This window comes from Phaseolus vulgaris, chromosome 4 (assembly GCF_000499845.2).
Source record: "Phaseolus vulgaris cultivar G19833 chromosome 4, P. vulgaris v2.0, whole genome shotgun sequence".
Lineage (NCBI taxonomy): Eukaryota > Viridiplantae > Streptophyta > Magnoliopsida > Fabales > Fabaceae > Phaseolus > Phaseolus vulgaris.
Window position 1 is genome coordinate 5,937,982 of NC_023756.2, and position 18,293 is coordinate 5,956,274.

Sequence of the window (18,293 nt, forward strand, 5' to 3'; positions counted from 1 at the left end):
AATGATAAATTTAGTTTCATCACAGAATCATATTCTTTTGCACTGAGAAAAGCTCAAATTGTGCTATCTCCTTAATCCCTTTCCCTCTCTCAAAATGAAGTTCCTTCTACATTTTCCTCTTCTCAAAGGGAACAACAACCTTAGATCAAAACAAACACTGTCATCAATAGTGACAATTCTGGTATTCTCAACCCTGGTTGTGTTCATGCTCGCCACAATTTCTTCTTCTTTCTTCAGTTACCATTCATTGTTGAAGATCAATGAATTCAACAAGGAGGTGTCTATTGAATTTGATGATGGTTTGAAGAATGAGACAGAAATCATGCCCTCAACAGCATCTGTGAAGAAGTGTGACATTTTCAGTGGGGAATGGGTGCCAAATCCTGATGCACCATACTACACAAACAAAACATGTTGGGAAATCCATGAACACCAAAACTGCATGAAATTTGGAAGACCTGATTCTGAGTTCATGAAGTGGAGGTGGAAGCCAAATGAGTGTGAACTCCCCATTTTCAACCCTTTTCAGTTTCTAGAAATCATGAGGGGAAAATCTATGGCTTTTGTTGGAGACTCCATTGGAAGAAATCACATGCAGTCCATGATTTGCCTCCTATCTAGGGTAAGTCTCTTTTATATTTTCTCTTGAAATTCTAAAATTCTTGCCTTAATTTTTCTCTTTGATTTCTGATATCAATTGTAGTTATCTTCTTTGGCTTGGTTTCTGGTTTAGATAATGGTTTCTGGTTTAGATAATGCATATGAAAATACACCAGTTCATGTTTTTCTTCACTGATAATATGCTGTTCATATGAATTTTGAATAGATATACTTGCATATAATCTAATGAAGAATGATCATATGAAGTTAAAATGATTAAATTTTAGTTAATTGTTTAGATGCAGGCTTTAGCCTGCAAGTGAATAAAATTTTCATTGATAATATTGTTTGATTTTTAATGACATTAATTATAAAGAAAAGGTGCATGACAACAAATGAGTTTAATAGTTGTTGAATATTTGACCAAGAGACAAAGGTCAGAGGAGTTTATATTTTTTTATAGTATTTTAATAAAATTCAACTTCAACTTGTTAATATAATATATATTATCTTAAAAAAGTAGAAAATAGTGTTACTTGTATGATTTTTTTTATTGTTACTTGTTATTAATTTATACATTTTGTGTGGTCAATATGTAAACGGAATTAATAAATAAAAATATTAATTATATATAGATATAACTTTTTTTAGTTCTTGACATTCAAATACTTAAATTTAAATTTTAATGAATTATAGAATATTAATTAATGATGAAAAGTTTACATTTAAAATGAAAAAGAAAAGAAAAGAAACTAATATAATATAAAATTATAAGAAGAAAAGATATAGTAAGTTATAAACTAATATAAATGAGTAAATTGACGTTTTATATGAAAATTTTAAAAATATCTACTTTTTAATAATTTGTATCTATTCTATGAATAAAGAGATTATGTTACGCGTTTTTTTACAATTTTATATTCTTTATGTTTTGTAACTTTATTTTATACTTCTTTTATCATTTTTACTCTTATAAACACATTACACTATTTATACAAAAATTACGTAAGCATGGCTTGTATTTCAACTCGTTATGGAATATATGGATACAGTCATAAAATTAAATTTTTCTATTGAATTTTTAGAATGTTATAATATTATATAATAGGAGTATTTGTAATTTTTTTTAGTAGTTTCTTAAAATCAATAAAGTTGGTTATGTTTATCTATATGACTATACTTTTGGTAACTATTTTTAGAGTTATATTAGACAATTTTATATTTCAAGAAATAATAAATATTTTGTTTTTAATAAAATAAGTAATTTTTTAAGGTTGATATATTTTTTATAACTACTTAATATGATCTCTCAATAAGACCACATTACCTTTAATAAATAAAAATATTTTTTTAATTTAATAAAGTAAATAATCGAAGAATCTCTCTGTTAAAATAACTAAATAATTTTCTATTTAAAACTAATAACCACTATTATTATTTTAATATTATTCTTACAAAGTTATATATTTCTAAACTCTAATATTTTTAATAATTTCTAATATCATTATTATAAAATTATATATTTTCAAAACTGTAATAAAAATGTAGATACCTACAAAATATTTATAATAAATTTAAAAATAAATTAAATATCAGTTCAAACTTTTCTATTCTTAATTAGTTGTTGTCAGTTTTAGAACAGTTATGTTTTCTGGTCAAAGAAGGTTAATTTTAGCAACCAGTTAATAAATATGTTAAACAACATGCATTTAAGCTTATCTGCATTTTTTTTCATCCATTTAGTAATTATATTATTTTAGTTCTTTAGTCCAATGATATCAATTTGGTTCTATAAATAATTCATGGATGATGTTAATTCTTTATATTCCGATTATGTTAATTGGATCTGGGTGTCATTTTAGTATCATATTCCATTGGCATGCAGTGATATAATGTGGAGAACCAAATATGGAATTATGACAGCATTGTATTGTATAAAAATTATTTTCTCTACGTATAAAAGTATACAAATACAAATATAAAAGTTGACATCCAATAATATTAACATACAAAACATAACTTATTAGTGAACAATTTTTTTCATGGTTTCTATCTATATAATTTTTTAAGTGTTACTTTACATAAATGATTTAATAAGAGTTTATAACCCTATGTAAATTGTCTAAGCCTTTCATTAAGTATTCCTTAGTCAATTTTAATGCAGTGGCATTCAAGTATAATTTTTCCTATCATTAGTTGATTGATGCATTCATATCTGGCATTATAAATCATTTATTTTTTGTTAATGTAACTAAAATATGAGATATTCATTAAGAAAATTAAAAAATATATAGGCATTTTCAGCTTGAGCTTTCTTTCCAACGAATAATTAAAGGAGTATTTGGAGTTTTTGGTTAAGTAAATAAACATTTTAATCTTCTAAAAAAATTTGTGTTTTCATGACATTTTTCCTTCTTGTATAGAAATTAAATTAGATTTATAAAAATTAAAAAAACTTATTTAGGTCGATGTTAATGTTTTATACTTTTCAGGCAGAGTGGCCCGTAGATGTATCATACACAGATGAGTTTTCCTTCAAAAGATGGCAATACTCAAACTATAATTTCACAATGGCTACTTTCTGGTCACCCTATCTAGTGAGAGCAGAACAAGTTGATTCAAATGGTGGTCTCATCAATGTTTATCTTGATGAGTTTGATGAAAAATGGACGGCGCAAATTAAAGAGTTTGACTATGTCATTATCAATGGAGGACAGTGGTTTTTGAGGCCAATGGTGTTCTATGAGAAACAAAAAATTGTTGGATGTCAATATTGTTCCTGGGAAAATGTCACTCATTTAACATGGCACAATGGCTATAAGAAAGCTTTTAGGACTTCATATAAAGCAATCATGAGTGTAGGAAACCCCAAGGGTGTAACAATTCTTAGAACATATGCACCATCTCATTTTGAGAATGGGGTGTGGGATAAAGGAGGGAATTGTATAAGAACTAAGCCATTTAAGAGTAATGAAACAAGGTTAGATGGCTACAATCTTGAGTTACACACCATACAATTGGAGGAGTTCAAACGTGCTGAAAAAGAAGCCACAAAGAAAGGTTTGAAATTCATGTTACTTGACACCACACAGGCGATGTTACAGAGGCCAGATGGTCACCCAAATAAATATGGACACTGGCCACAGAAGAATGTGACAATATCTAATGATTGTGTGCATTGGTGCTTGCCAGGACCTATAGACACATGGGCCGATTTTCTATTACAAGCATTGAAAGTAGAAGGTATTAGATCTACTCCTGAAAAAAAAGACTTCATCTAAAGATAAACTTGTTAATTAGATTTACAATTTTTTTTTTGCAAACTATAGTTGGCAAAATTTTTCTTGTAATTTGATGTATAAAGATGGATTATTCTTGACTCATAAGTGATTTTCTATTAGAAATGTTGAAAATGAAGGTGTCATCTCTCAAGTAAAATGAGATTTCATTTGCAGACAAAATTGTTAGTAAACGTCCTTCACATGTTTCATTTTTCTTGCAAATTACCATTGTCAATTTTTGTCGTATAATTATCATCAACTTTTTTTAATGAATGAAGTTTCTTTCTATCCAGAAAGCTAACACCTTCCATTTTCAACATTTATAATAGAAAAAGCAATTACACCCCAAAAACTATGGTAGCCACAGAAAACACAACACTATTTCCTTTTATGTCCACTAACTCTCACGACGCGGCGCATACAAGCTAAGACACTCAATTTCTTCAGTCATGACACACTACATAGTAAGGAAGCATCGTGAAATCAGGGAATTAAATGTTAGGGAATTTGTAAAGCCCTTAGTCAAATTGACTAGGCTGTTTGGTTTAAGGTAGATTGAGATCCAACTTGCTATATAACACAAGACCGACCTCGTTGTAAAGTTTAGTTAAGTGAATTTTGAATTCATTTCCTCCATGTATTATTTTCCTTTCTTAATTTCAATAATATTCAGAATCGTGCTATTCACAATTCCCTTTCACCACTCAGTTCTTTGAATCCAACATTCACAAGGCTAATAGAAAAGAAATACCTTAACATAAAATGTTGTCAAAATCGACATTATATTCAACACCACTCCTAATTGGTTCTACCCTTTGATTGGATTTAGTATTGGTTCACAAAGCCACTCAAATAAAAGATAACACCTTGTTTGCCTATCCAAACCAGAGAAAAGAATTCTCACACCCACTGGCATATCAAAACAAAATCATATGTGTGCTAGCTCTGCAGGTAGATAATCATGCACAATGTAACTAAGTGAAACGAAGAGCGAAATTTACTATCAACGTACTTTATGAAAGTGCTTTTATCATACTATCATATATTGATCAAAATTCATGTGTGCCTTATTATTTTCAAACTCACACTCACCTAAAGAGATAGGAAATGGAACTCACAAACTTAGTAAGGTAATATGAATTTCACCCTATAGAAGTTAATATGTTAGAAAGAACTTCTAGAAAATGGATTCAAACTTATTTCAACCCAACAAAATGGATATGTAAAACATGTTTTGCATCCAATTATGTACTATAACTTAATCATAACTTTAATCGATATGAAATCTCCAACATATCTTTTCATGCCAAGAATCAGGTATCTTGAACTTAAAATTTGATATTTGTGGATGATAGCAGAGAGCATAAGAGACTCAACAAATCTTACTAGGAGACACCCTATATTTTTTGGGTTTGCAACTAACTATCTATGTGATCATAATTCTACTTTATGTGAATTTTCCAACAAGAATGTTAGAAGCGTTTCTCTAAAATCTAATATTGACTAGCAAATGAGAGGTACCTGAGATGAAACTACAGATAACTACCCTAGAACCAAACATAAGTGCTAGTAACACAACAATTTAGTGGTTCAAGCATTTTTTCAAACATGTAACACACAGGAATAAAATAAAGAGAAACAACACATGTAACCAACACTTCAGATATCAACAACCAGATCAAAATAAAAATATAAGAAATTCATGGAACATAAGAAAAAACATACAACCAATTACATGAGTCGTAATTAGTCAATTCAAAAAAATTATACAATGATTGCAAAAAAATAAAGTTTTGACATAAGATTAAGATAGATTACTTAATTGAAGGCTCTCTTCTAATAATGATTTTGAAGGCTCTCTTCTAATAATGATTCAGTGCCGAGAGAATTGCAACACACAATCTTCCTCCTAAATTTACTTCTCTTTTGCATAAAAGTTCCTTCAAATCTTCCCTTTTTTGGTGCTTTTCTCGTGTTGTCTCTCCTACTCCTCTTTTCTTCTTTTGCTAAGTATATTTTGTCTGATCAAGCTCTTTAAAGTTGTTCTTGATTAAGAAATGTATTAGTCAAATTTCACTTATTTATTTAACTTAGGAAAATATTTCTTTGACAGCACAAAAAAAACATACACTCGATACCATATTATAATAATATTATAATATTTAAAATTAAAAAATAAATTAAATATAATTAAAATATTATTTTATTGATTTGTGAAGTATATGTTTTCTACTGTTTGTTTGTAGTGTTAACATATCACCACCCTTTAGCTTAACTTAATTAAAAATTTAATTAAAAATTGAGTTTCACTTGTTATACAAAAATATTAAACTTCATTACTTTTACTCATTTATAACTATTAACTAATTTTATATTTATGAAAATTTTTCTTACATTACTTTTTAACCCTTTCAATGTAACTTCTACAACCTTTTAAAAAAACATAACTTATGATAGTATAGAAAAAGTCACATCTCAATCAAATTGGCACCTTACTTAATTAATAACATGTATTTTCAGACGATAAATATATATATATATATATATATATATAAATACAATCAAACCAGATGTGAAACTGAATCAAAACTTATATAACTAAGAAAATCTATATTAAAGTAAATTAAACCTATTTTTTCTGAGATTTAAAACTTATTTTATACTAATCTAAATGTATTAAAAAGAAGAGAAGTTAATCAATTTAATATTTAATACGAATGTAATTCTAACTAAGAGAACCTAAATGAGAATAGAATCCTATAGAAAGAAAAAAAATATTCATAAAAGTTGTGAATTCTTTTATATGGTGTATGAATACCTTTATTACATAAATAGAGGATATGTGGTTGTTATAATAAAATAAAGGAAATAAAACTTATTTTCACTAACAAATATATTTGGATTTATAAGGAGAAAACATATTTGTTGTATAATATTACTTAATGCAGTAATGAATAAAAAGCTTTCTTACGTAATATTTTGTGCTCTGATATTATAACCTTTTTAGGAAAAAAGCGCTTGCATATAGATATGTTAAATTAGAAATTATGTAATTAGTAATATTATATATGTATCATTAGAAAAATAAAATAATAATCAATTAATAAAATATTAATGAGTGATAATAAGTGATGTTTCTCCAACTCAATCTCCTTTTCTTAAAAGAATGAAGAGGTAATTATGGATATAATATTTCTTATTCTTATAGAAAATATATAAAGTGTAGGAGACTTTCTCAATAATTCATTAATCATAAGATTCTATTATTATTAAACTAATTATATATAATTGTGTACAATCTTAAAAATATTGTATAGAATAATTACGTATCATTTGATAATTATTATTTCTTTAATACTTTCAAGAACTCCAACCCCAACTTGTGTCGTCGGTACATGGAATGATTGATTATCCAACTTGTAATTTTTCTCGCACAATGTGGTAGTCTATCTCAATATGTTTTGTGCGTTCATGAAATACTAGGTTTGTTGCTGTAATGCCGCTTAATTGTCACACAAAAGTTGAGCTGAGAAGTTACATGGCATCTTTAAATCCTGCAATAGATATCACAACAAACTATCTCCAAACAAGTATTGGTCTTGCTTCCGCTATGATCTTGATAATAGAAGAAGCAAGAAAAATGCAATAACCAGATATTGATCTTCGAGTTCTCTGACAACCTCCCCAGTCTGAGTCACAATAAGTTGTCAACGTCAGATTGTTCTCAGATGGCAATAGCAATCCCTGTTCCGGTGATCCTTTGATGTACTTTAGAACTCGAATTGCAGCATCCCAATGAGGTTTCCGTGGAGCCGGTATATATTGACTTAGGTCCGAACCGAAAATGCTATGTCAGGCTGAGTAACCGTGAGGTATATCAGTCGTCTCACAAGTCGCCTTTATTTGACTGGATCCTTTAATAACTCTTCATCGTCTGGTGTGAGTTTTAGGTATTACTCCATTAGAAATTTGTCTGGACGAGCACTGTGAGAGTCCTTTATCCTGCAATTTTTTTTTGTGTGACATGTAAACACCAGCTTTGGAACAAAAAAATTCAATCCCTAGAAAACATTTTAAGTCTCTAAGATCTTGAATGCGAAATTGTTATAATAAACCGTCTTTAACATGCTGAATTTCTATCAAATCATATCCTGTCAACAGAATATCGTCCACATAGATCGAAAAGACAGTAAATAATGAGTTATTTTGTCATGTGTAAATAATTTATATGAAAAATTAGATAGTAATAAAGAGTATCTATCTACAACTTGATTGGAAACATTGTTTATATGGAACTTATTAGAAGTGATTTTTTACAAACAAAGCCTTTTAAAATAAAATTTGTGAAAATACAAATTTAAAGCAATTCCTCCTATATAAATGGTGAACTTCATTTCATTTTGAAAAATTTGAAGGAGAAAGAGAGTTTTATATTGATTTGGGCATAATGATAAGATTGTTTTTCCTTTATAGGTCTTGTTAAATTCGTGGATGAATTCTTTTCACGAGGAAAATGATGTGTGCATTGATAGGAAGAACCATAAGTATTTTTAAATGAATAACTGCTTTTAAAGTAGATTTTATTTTATTGTAAATTTTAGAAAATTAGATATTTTATTATATTTTCTTTCATGTGAAAAATAGGTGCAAATAGTAACTATTTTAATTGAGCTTATTAAGTCCAGCAAGCTTGGAGGAGCAAATATTGAAGGCTAAGAAGCAAGAAGCAATCAAAGCCAATCAAGCCCAAGAAAGTCATTCAGTCAACACATTGTCATAAGTCAAACAAAGTCAAAGTCAAGACACATGATGTCCTCAATCTTGAACCAATGGGACAATTTATTTTATTTTATTATATTTAAATTTTAAAATTCAAATTTTCTCACTAATGGCTTTGTAATTTCCTAGAACTACTCCATAACATTAGGTTATATTTTCATTTTATTTAAAAATATTTGAATTCTACTTAGACTGAGTAACACATTTGACTATAAATAATTACTCATTTTCTTTGTATAATTTAAAGTAGAAAGTCATTTTCGACTTCCAGACTATAAAATCTCTTTTACTAATTTAAAAGTTCTTTTACTTTCAAATTATGCAATTAATTTTTTTAAATTGTTTAATTTGTATATTATTTTTACGTTAAAAAAATTTAAAATTGTGTAATTCAAAAGGGTGACAATTGCAAGGAATAATTTGGTCATTTAAGCACCCCATATAGAAAGAAAGAACATGTTATTCTCTATATTTTATTTCACAATTCCATATTAATATATATAAATATTCTTTTTCGAATAATACATTTATACAAATTTGGATGCGTAAATAGTTGATAAATTCAAACTATGTTAATTTAGTTTGAATTTTGTTAATAACTAATATAATTGAGCACGTATTTGATATCGATAATGTGTTTATTAGAAAAAAATTAACTTGAATATGTAATTAACTTTAAAAGAATCATTAACGATTCTAAATTTATAAAACAAAGAGTAAAGAACTCCCTTCGAAATTAATTACACATTAACACTTTTTTTTTCTTTTACAAACTAATTAATAAACATGTGTGATAAATACTAAAATCCAAATACGTATACAATTATCTCAATCATAAATTAAGTTTAAACAAAATTAATAAAATTAAAAATTGATGTACTAAAATTATATTTTATTTTACTGTAACATCCCTAGATTTTCTCACATCTAAAAACTAAAATCTGTATAAAATATTAAAAAGAAAATATAAACATAATACAAATATGTCCACCACTCTTTCTTAAAATGTTACAAAACATATCTCTCTTCATAAAACTTTAATATCTACATAAAATTAAAACAAATATTCAAATTTCAACTAAAATAATTTCATCATCCAGCTTCTCACTGAGAAGGAGCTCAATCACCTGTAACATCATCTGCTCCCGTGTAAATACACAATCATCACAGATAAGAAACAACACAAACAAATAACAGGGTAAGCTAGCCATATAAAACGAAATTCTATAAAATTTCACTTTGAAATTAATAAAACATAAATCATCAAGCCTCATACAAATTCTCAAATCATCAAGTGTATATTAAAATTTAATATTCCTCTTTCACATGTCAGACTTCCACTGACTCATCTCACATAGACACTTGACTCTACTTCCGGAAGACTCGTGCGTTGACTTAGACTCAGAGATCGGCACCTGTCATACTAAATCACTGTGAAATCCACACAGCTATGCGCATAAATAATCTCATTATCATCTCTCTCTTAGTATGACAGGGTTAACTCATATAACAGGTCAAGTTAGTTATCTTTCAAACAACTTACCCATCCATATGAACCTCCTTCGACTCTCACCACCTGAATAACTTCATCTATATGATTCCATTATCTCAATAGAGTCAGGATATCTCCTTCTAGACGAATCCCTAGTCAATGCACATCCTAAACAATCCTGACACGGTATTTTCTTTCCTGAAAATAATATGTCTTGATCTTACTTTCACATCATTGCACACTTCATTTAACACATCAATACACCATTCAATCATAATATATAATTTAAACTTTCTAACAATCAAAATATATCCAAAAAGTTATTTAACGATAGTAATCCAAAATAAACTATGCTAAAATAATAATAATAGCAATACCCATATATGTATACAAAATTTTGGATTGATCGAAAATATTTTAGGTTGATCGAAATTACACCAGAGAGCACCCAGAAATTTTGGATTGAACGAAAATATTTTAGGTTGATCAAAATTACACCAGAGAGCACCTAGGAATTTTGGATTGAACGAAAATATTTTAGGTTGATCGAAATTACACCAGAGAGCACCCATGAATTTTGGATTGAACGAAAATATTTTAGTTTGATCGAAATTACACTAGAGAGCACCCAGAAATTTTGGATTGAACGAAAATATTTTAGGTTGATCGAAATCACACCAGAGAGCACCCAAAAACAAAGTCCCTGCTATAGCTAAAATTACTCTAATCAACATCAAACAACCAATACTCAACAACATTATAATTGTATAACAACAACCATATATCAAATTTCACCTTCAAATCTTCTAGCCTAGTGTTCTATTGGAAATTAAGGCTAGCTTCCCTTACCTGAAAATTAGCAGATATACGCTAAAAGCTCCAAATCTACCAAGAACTTAAAGGTAACTTAACCTGCACCACAGAGTCCTAATAAAAAATCTAACTATATCACTAGGACCATGAGCTAACAAAGATTAACCCTGAAGCTAAAAAGGTCGCATGCAAACCAAAGACAAAAACAACCTAACAAGTTCAAAATTTGACTAAAAAAGAAGAGCAAAAATGAACTTACTCTATCAGAGATTCTGATCGGGCATTCTTGTAGTACTCACTACCAGGAGTCTGATGATGGACTCTGATCGTCGAACTGATGAACGAGAAAGTCAAAATCTTAGAGAGAAAAGAGAGAAAAGAAAAGAACTTTCTAGAAAGATGGTGGTTCTTTTTAAAATGAAACCTGAATAACAAAATTTATATTTATATACTCTTTTAAATTTAATAATAAAATATTCAGATGTCATTCTAATTTTACCACTTCTACTCCAAGACTATCTTTCTCAATCCTTACATTTACTATACTAAACACAAAATATATTAATACACTAAATCGATTGTTTATCCATCTAAATTATATAAATTTAGTATATATTATCATTAAATTAAGTTTTCATTATATATATATATATTTTTAAAGTAGATGATATTATATATTATGAAAAAGTCCAATCATGACATTAGAATCTTTAGATGTGGTGGAGATGACGTGGCAATTAGAGGATATATGCACGTGAGTGTGAGACCTTTTTGGTTTGACTATTGGAGTTTTTATTATTGTAGAACTCTCTCTCACCCAATATTAACTTAAATTTATTGACCAGTTTAAATTATTCTAATTTTTAAATATTTTTTTTTTATTAAGTATTCTCATAAATATTAGTGTAGATCTAACCATCAATGTTTAAATTGGGAAGCCTTTTCAATAAAACATTTTTAAAATTCTCACGTGCATGGGACATGTGGAGTAAATTGTTAGAAAAATTTATTTCTTTATCAATCCAAACATAGCCACACTTGTTACACACATCTCACTCACTTCCTCTGTTTTTTAATCACTTACAAATTTCATTAATTCTTTATCAAACAAACTAAACTAAGTTATTTCAGCAATAATTATAAAAAAATTACTTTTCATCCTTCTTTATTTTTCGTAATTTAACACTTTAACAATTTAACTATTAAATTAAAAAAGTAAAAATGAAAGTAAGTGTTACACTTGAATAGTATATATTATGGTGTAATCCTAATTTTCCAAAAAAAAAGTTTGGAAAACTAGAAGTGTATATTTATTATTGTGCATGACGTGCAACACCATATATTATTGTACAAAATAAGATCATAAAATTTTTAAGCATTTACACTCCCAATAACATGCATATATAAGTCAACACATACATATATCAATATAACATTACATTAACATAATAAATTATAATTGATCTTCACTTTCAATCAAGAATAAAAAAATATTTAATTTGCATATTAGAGAAATAGTATCATTTGTTACACTATACACCTTTAAAAAAACTTATATTAACTATATTTGGTTGGAGATTAACATTTAACTCATTATAGACATATCATAAAATTCATCTGCCCAACTTCCTATGATAAGGTACTTCATTCACATATTTTGTAATAATTTTGATGGACAATTTTTTTTTATTTTCTCATCATATCTTAATTTATTCTATTAGATTATCAATAAAACATATTATTTTTTAATGGGTTTTGTATTTAATACTACAAACATTAGGACAACAATATCCACGACATCCAAATGACACGCCCATATTCATGAGGTTGATCACTTTAAATTGTACTAAAACTAATATGTTAATCTTTATTAAGAGTTCAATAATTTTAAGTTATGTCATCATAGATGGATTTATATGAAGAATTTAATTGCTCTAAATTTAATTTTTCTTTGAATTTCTTATACGAAGAAGTTAAAGGGACAAAAAGGCTCATTCTCAACTGATCGATCAAGGAAAACCACCCTATCTAGTCCTGGGATCTGGTACTATAAAAATAAAGAAAAACTCGGGGTGTCAGTCTCAAACTCAAGGTTGAGCATAAAAGTCAAAAGGTCAATGATGCCTATCTATTTGGATGTAATTGAGTGAGACGTTTAAAACTCAAAGCATCCTAGCCAAAAAATCATTCAGGATAAATCGTACATGAACATTTGTTATTAAACAAGAATAAAAGTAGAAGAAGTCAATGGACAAATCTTCTCCCCTATGACAAACTATATCATTGGCTTTGCATTTATGCATGGATACAATGCTATTTGGCACATCATTGTCCAAGATGTCTACACTACTGACAAAAGACTGCAACATCGACATCCAATGGTACTTCCAAAAGTACTCCCTAACCTTCCTAGCCCACCCAATCATAGTCTTTCAAAGGTGGAGCATTGCTCTATGCCAGTTCCTCAATTGTGGAAGCCGAGGAAGGCAGAACACCATCCTCACTGACAAGGTCTTCGAAACCCAAGCCTCCATTAATTCAAGAAGATTCGGTATTGTTTCCATAATCATTATCATCTGATCTAGGTAAATCCATGTACCCTAGATGTGCTCCCCTCAAACTCACTTGAAAAGGAACTAGAAGGGAAAGACATGGTTTACCTCTCGAATCATCTCTCTAACCGGTGTACATTTGGACGATAATGGATATAACATAGGGTAAACGTCGAATCCACATGCTAGCCTATTTATAAGGAGTGAAATAGGGGAATTTGAACTGATGCAATCCTCAACTATTGGATCTTTTCATTGTGAATTGTCATGATCAAGAGGCCATTCACATCCTCTAATAGACTTGATAATCGAGGAGTTACTCTTTGTAGGCTACGCCTACTCAAGCTTGGAGGGCCAATATACCATATAGACTAATTACATGTTGGACAATAAAATAAATAATAAAGAAATGAATTTTTATTTCAAAGTCTTATTGTTACCGCTCGAGCTAGGGGCTAGTGTACTGCTGAGATGTCGATTTCTAACTCCAAATGCCGACATGCCGCTAGTATAGTGACACATGTTGGCATCTCGAATTCTTGTTGACAAACCAGTCATGTCAATCAGCTTATGAGATTATCGCGTAATTAACTAATTAACAATAATAAGGTGCTAATTTGTTTTGGGATCATCATTAAGAGAAATTGACCTTACTTGAACCTAGATTAACTATTTGTACTCACAAGAGTCCAACTCAGATAATATGAATAGGTGTAATTGCTAAGGAAAATGTAATAAATCCTTAATAACTCATTAAATAGTTGTACCTTGTAATTTACTTTAGTGTTTTTAGTGAAATTATGTATATACTTCCAAAATCAAAGATTGAAGACAAAAGACTAAAACATTTGTAACGAGGCATTATAAGAAAGAACATAGAGAATTGTTCATTAAAAAAAAATTATATTTCCTTTAATGTTTTTTTCATTTCCTAGAGCTAATTTCTCATTCTTTATTATTTTCTACCCTTTATACTTTTTGTGATTTATCTCGTCTGTCATTTAATTTTCTAATAATTTATCTTGTCTTGTATTTTTAATTTATTGTCATTAGTTTCTTTTCACTTTACTACTTTTCGCTTTCCAAATTGATTTAATTATTTGTTTTTGCCTTTGACCTTTGAGAAGTTTTATCATTTTTTTTCTCAGCAATAAATAAATTGAATAAAAGAGAGACACTTCAGGGGTGTCTCAACCCTTATACATTGAAAGCTCAAGGCCTTCTTCACTTCCACATTTGATTAATATCAAACTACAGATAGGTCATAAAAATAACATAATAGGCTTCACATGCAACCAACAATACATTTCCATATTTCTAAATCTATACTACTAATCTTGTCTCAACAATGTCGTTTCACCCATCTAAGTAAATGTACAAAAAGTATCTTTGCCCTGTAAAGTCAATCTACATAATTATTCCTACAAAATCAGCAGAGTTACCTCTCTATCGTAGAGGTAGAATTAGTAGTGGCAGTTCAAATAACTAAATCACAATAATACTTCCTACATAAAGTAACACACAATAATAAAAAGACGCATGAATTACGCCCACCGACCTCACTATCACCCCCCAATAAATAAATAAACATCTTCTTTCCACAATCTATTATTATCTATCTTTTCCACTTCTTTATTATTTTCTGGTATATTTTAGTCATTCCTTTTGCTCCATACACCACTGGGAGTAAGTAAACCTAGCTAGATTTTCTTTATTAGTTATCCATGACCGTGCCTTGAGTTGTGGCAATGTAAAGATCTCAGAACTATCAACTCTACCATTCTTAAAAATAATTAGATTTCTTTGTTTCCAGATTTTCCCTACTATTGTGATCCACATACATCCCCACAATCTGTTTATATTGTGTTGCCCAACTTAACTTAAAAAGCATAAAGTGAGCTCTAGCTTCCCAATGATACACCGTACTCTCCCTTATCCACTGTCTACACATTCACCATATCCTCCATGCAACTATACACTTAAAGAAAACATTATTCCATGTTTCCTCTTCTTCCCCGCACGTAACACGGACATTGCTTTCCAATCCTACCCTTCTCTTTTCTAGACTAACCTTGTTGGAAGTCTATCTGCAAGAACTCTCCAAGCAGTCGTCATCATAGAAGGTAAGGCCTTAATGCTCCATAAAAACTCATATAACAATCTTAAGTCTCCCTCTACCTCCATTCTTAATCTCTTGTAGGATGAGCTAATCGTGTATATTAGTTTTTCACCTGCCTTCCATACCCAATGATCCCCTATTCCTTGTGTTAAGGTTTTGTCATCAATGAGTTGCTTTAAATTATTCTCCTCACCCACTTCACCTTCAAATAAAGTTTGTCTCCACTCCATCTTCTAACTCCATTTATTATTGTCCCACCCACCTATCTGAGAAAGACAGGTTGTTTTATCTGAGGAAATTGAAAAAAGTCTCGAGAATTTAGAACATAGAGCTTTTGTATTTATCCACTTATCCTTCCAGAATCGAATTAATTTTATGTCTCCTATTCTCCAGGTGACATTATCTTCAAATTCGTTCCCCCATTCCTCTGCCAGCCAAAGTCTCTTTAAGTCCTTCCACTAAAGAGATTCCTTCGAAGCTATACCATTTTTCTTTAGTTTTCTCCATCCTCTATACTTTGATTCTAGGATTTCTTTCCATACTCCCCCCTCATTTGACTATAAACGCTAAATACATTTTCCTAGCAGAGCATCATTGAAGAGCCTTATATGTTTTACTCCTAAACCTCCTTCCTCTCTGGTTTCACAAACTTTTTCCCATGTAACCCATGCTATCTTCTTTCCATTCTTCCCCCAATCCCATAGAAAACTTTGGATTTTCTTTATTGTATTCACCACAAATACAGGCATCTTGAAGAATAATGACAACACCAATTTAATCATGCAAACTCTTCCTGCCAGAGATAAAAATTTTCCTTTCCATCTATCCAACATTTTCCTGATCTTGTCAATCATTTTCCCCCAGAAGCTAACTCTCTGATGGTTTCCACCCACCTCCATTCCCAGATACGAAAAAAAAGGGTGTTCATTAACACACAATTAAGTATCGATGCATACACGCGCATTTGGTGTTGATTAATACCCACCTCGCTGAGTCGACTCTTTGAAAATTTAACTTTGACCCTTGATGCCATCTCGAAGCAACATAACATAGACTTTATAACTATTATGCTCTGGACATTATCCTTACAAAAAAATAATGTGTCATTTGCATAGTGTAGCATATTAACCTTAACTCTTTTGGTTCCGACCTCCACACTTTGTAGCATATCCTTAGCAACAACTTGCCTAACTGCTCCTGCCAATCCCTCTGCCACTGTTAAGAAAAGGAATGGAGCAAGAGGGTCACCTTGTCTAAGACCCTTTCCAGGCTTGAATTCTATTGTTGGACTTCCATTCACTAAAACAGAGATCGAAGATGACTCAAGACATGCTTTTATCCATCTAATCCATTTAGGCTCAAACCCTAGTATGTATAGTATATAGTAAAAGAAATCCTACCGTACCGAATCATATGTTTTTTAATAATATTCCAATTTTAAAAATAAGCATTTTTTATTTTTTCATTATAACCTCCTCCAGAGTCTCATTAACTATCAGCACATTGTCCATAAGGCCCCTCACTTCTAAAAAAACTGTTTTTCTTGAGTCGATAATCTTTTATAACACTCCTTTGAGTCTCCTTAAGAGTAACTTAGATACAACTTTATAGATACCAGAGAAGTTTTATCATTTCCTAATAATTTTTCAGATTTTACTATACTTATTCATTTATGTATATCCTTCTTTTTATAACTTTTTTCAAAACTTCTTTTAATCATGTCAAACGGCCTCAACATAAAATTGATTATATATACGGTTATGACTCAATTATACACAATGAATTTTACTTATATGAAAGAAGTAATTATAAAGAATCAATATGCCTAATTAATCTGATTAAAGAAATTAATTATATTAATGTGCTTCATTAATACGATTTTAGTTAATGTATAACAAATTTAACATACATCCAAATTGAAAATTATAGTATTATTAGCCTAAATAAAAAATGTTTATTTATTTAATATCCGAAAATTTGCATCCATATCCATATAATTTGATAGATCATCTTGTATAAAATGAAATAACTTCTTAATTAAGAATAAAGAAAATCAAACATAATCATTTAAAGCGCAATTCAATTTTTCTTATAATTTTTTATTCTACAAAAATACAAAAAACCATGGATGTGATTCATTAAACAACTAACAACCTTGTACAGTTTTATGATTTTTTTTTCATAAATTTAATGAATAAAAAAATATATATAAAGTGTTATTAACATATTGAGAAGCAGAGAGAAAATCAAATTATCTTTAACAACTTAAAAGAAAATATTACCTCCATTTTAATTATTCCATTTTATAAGAAATAAATATTTAAGATATATAACGACTAATTTTTGTAGAGTTATTTTTTTTTAAAACAACTTGAAATCTAAATATATAAATAGAAAATGATATATGTATAACATTTATTATGTTCCATAAATATTAACTAATAAAATGAATAGTATTGCTAAATGATTATATATACAAACTATTTACTATGATCCATGCATTTAATGTTCCACAGTTCAAGAATGAGGATTTTTTCTGCAAACAAAAATAAATGACAGTTCAATTAACAATAATTTATAAACCTAATATAAAAAATAAATAAAAACAAAGAATCACAACTCATACACAACTTTAATAAATCACTTTACACACATTA

General features: G+C 29.1%; 1 protein-coding gene across 1 annotated transcript; it reads left to right on the forward strand.

Moving 5' to 3' along the window:
- Window positions 1-4,057, forward strand: LOC137836397 (protein trichome birefringence-like 19). Its single transcript, XM_068645123.1, has 2 exons — window positions 1-622; window positions 3,093-4,057. The coding sequence occupies exons 1-2, from the start codon at window positions 95-97 to the stop codon at window positions 3,879-3,881; spliced, it is 1,317 nt and encodes a 438-aa protein (XP_068501224.1). The 5' UTR covers window positions 1-94; the 3' UTR covers window positions 3,882-4,057.
- The last annotated feature ends 14,236 nt before the right edge of the window (window positions 4,058-18,293 follow it).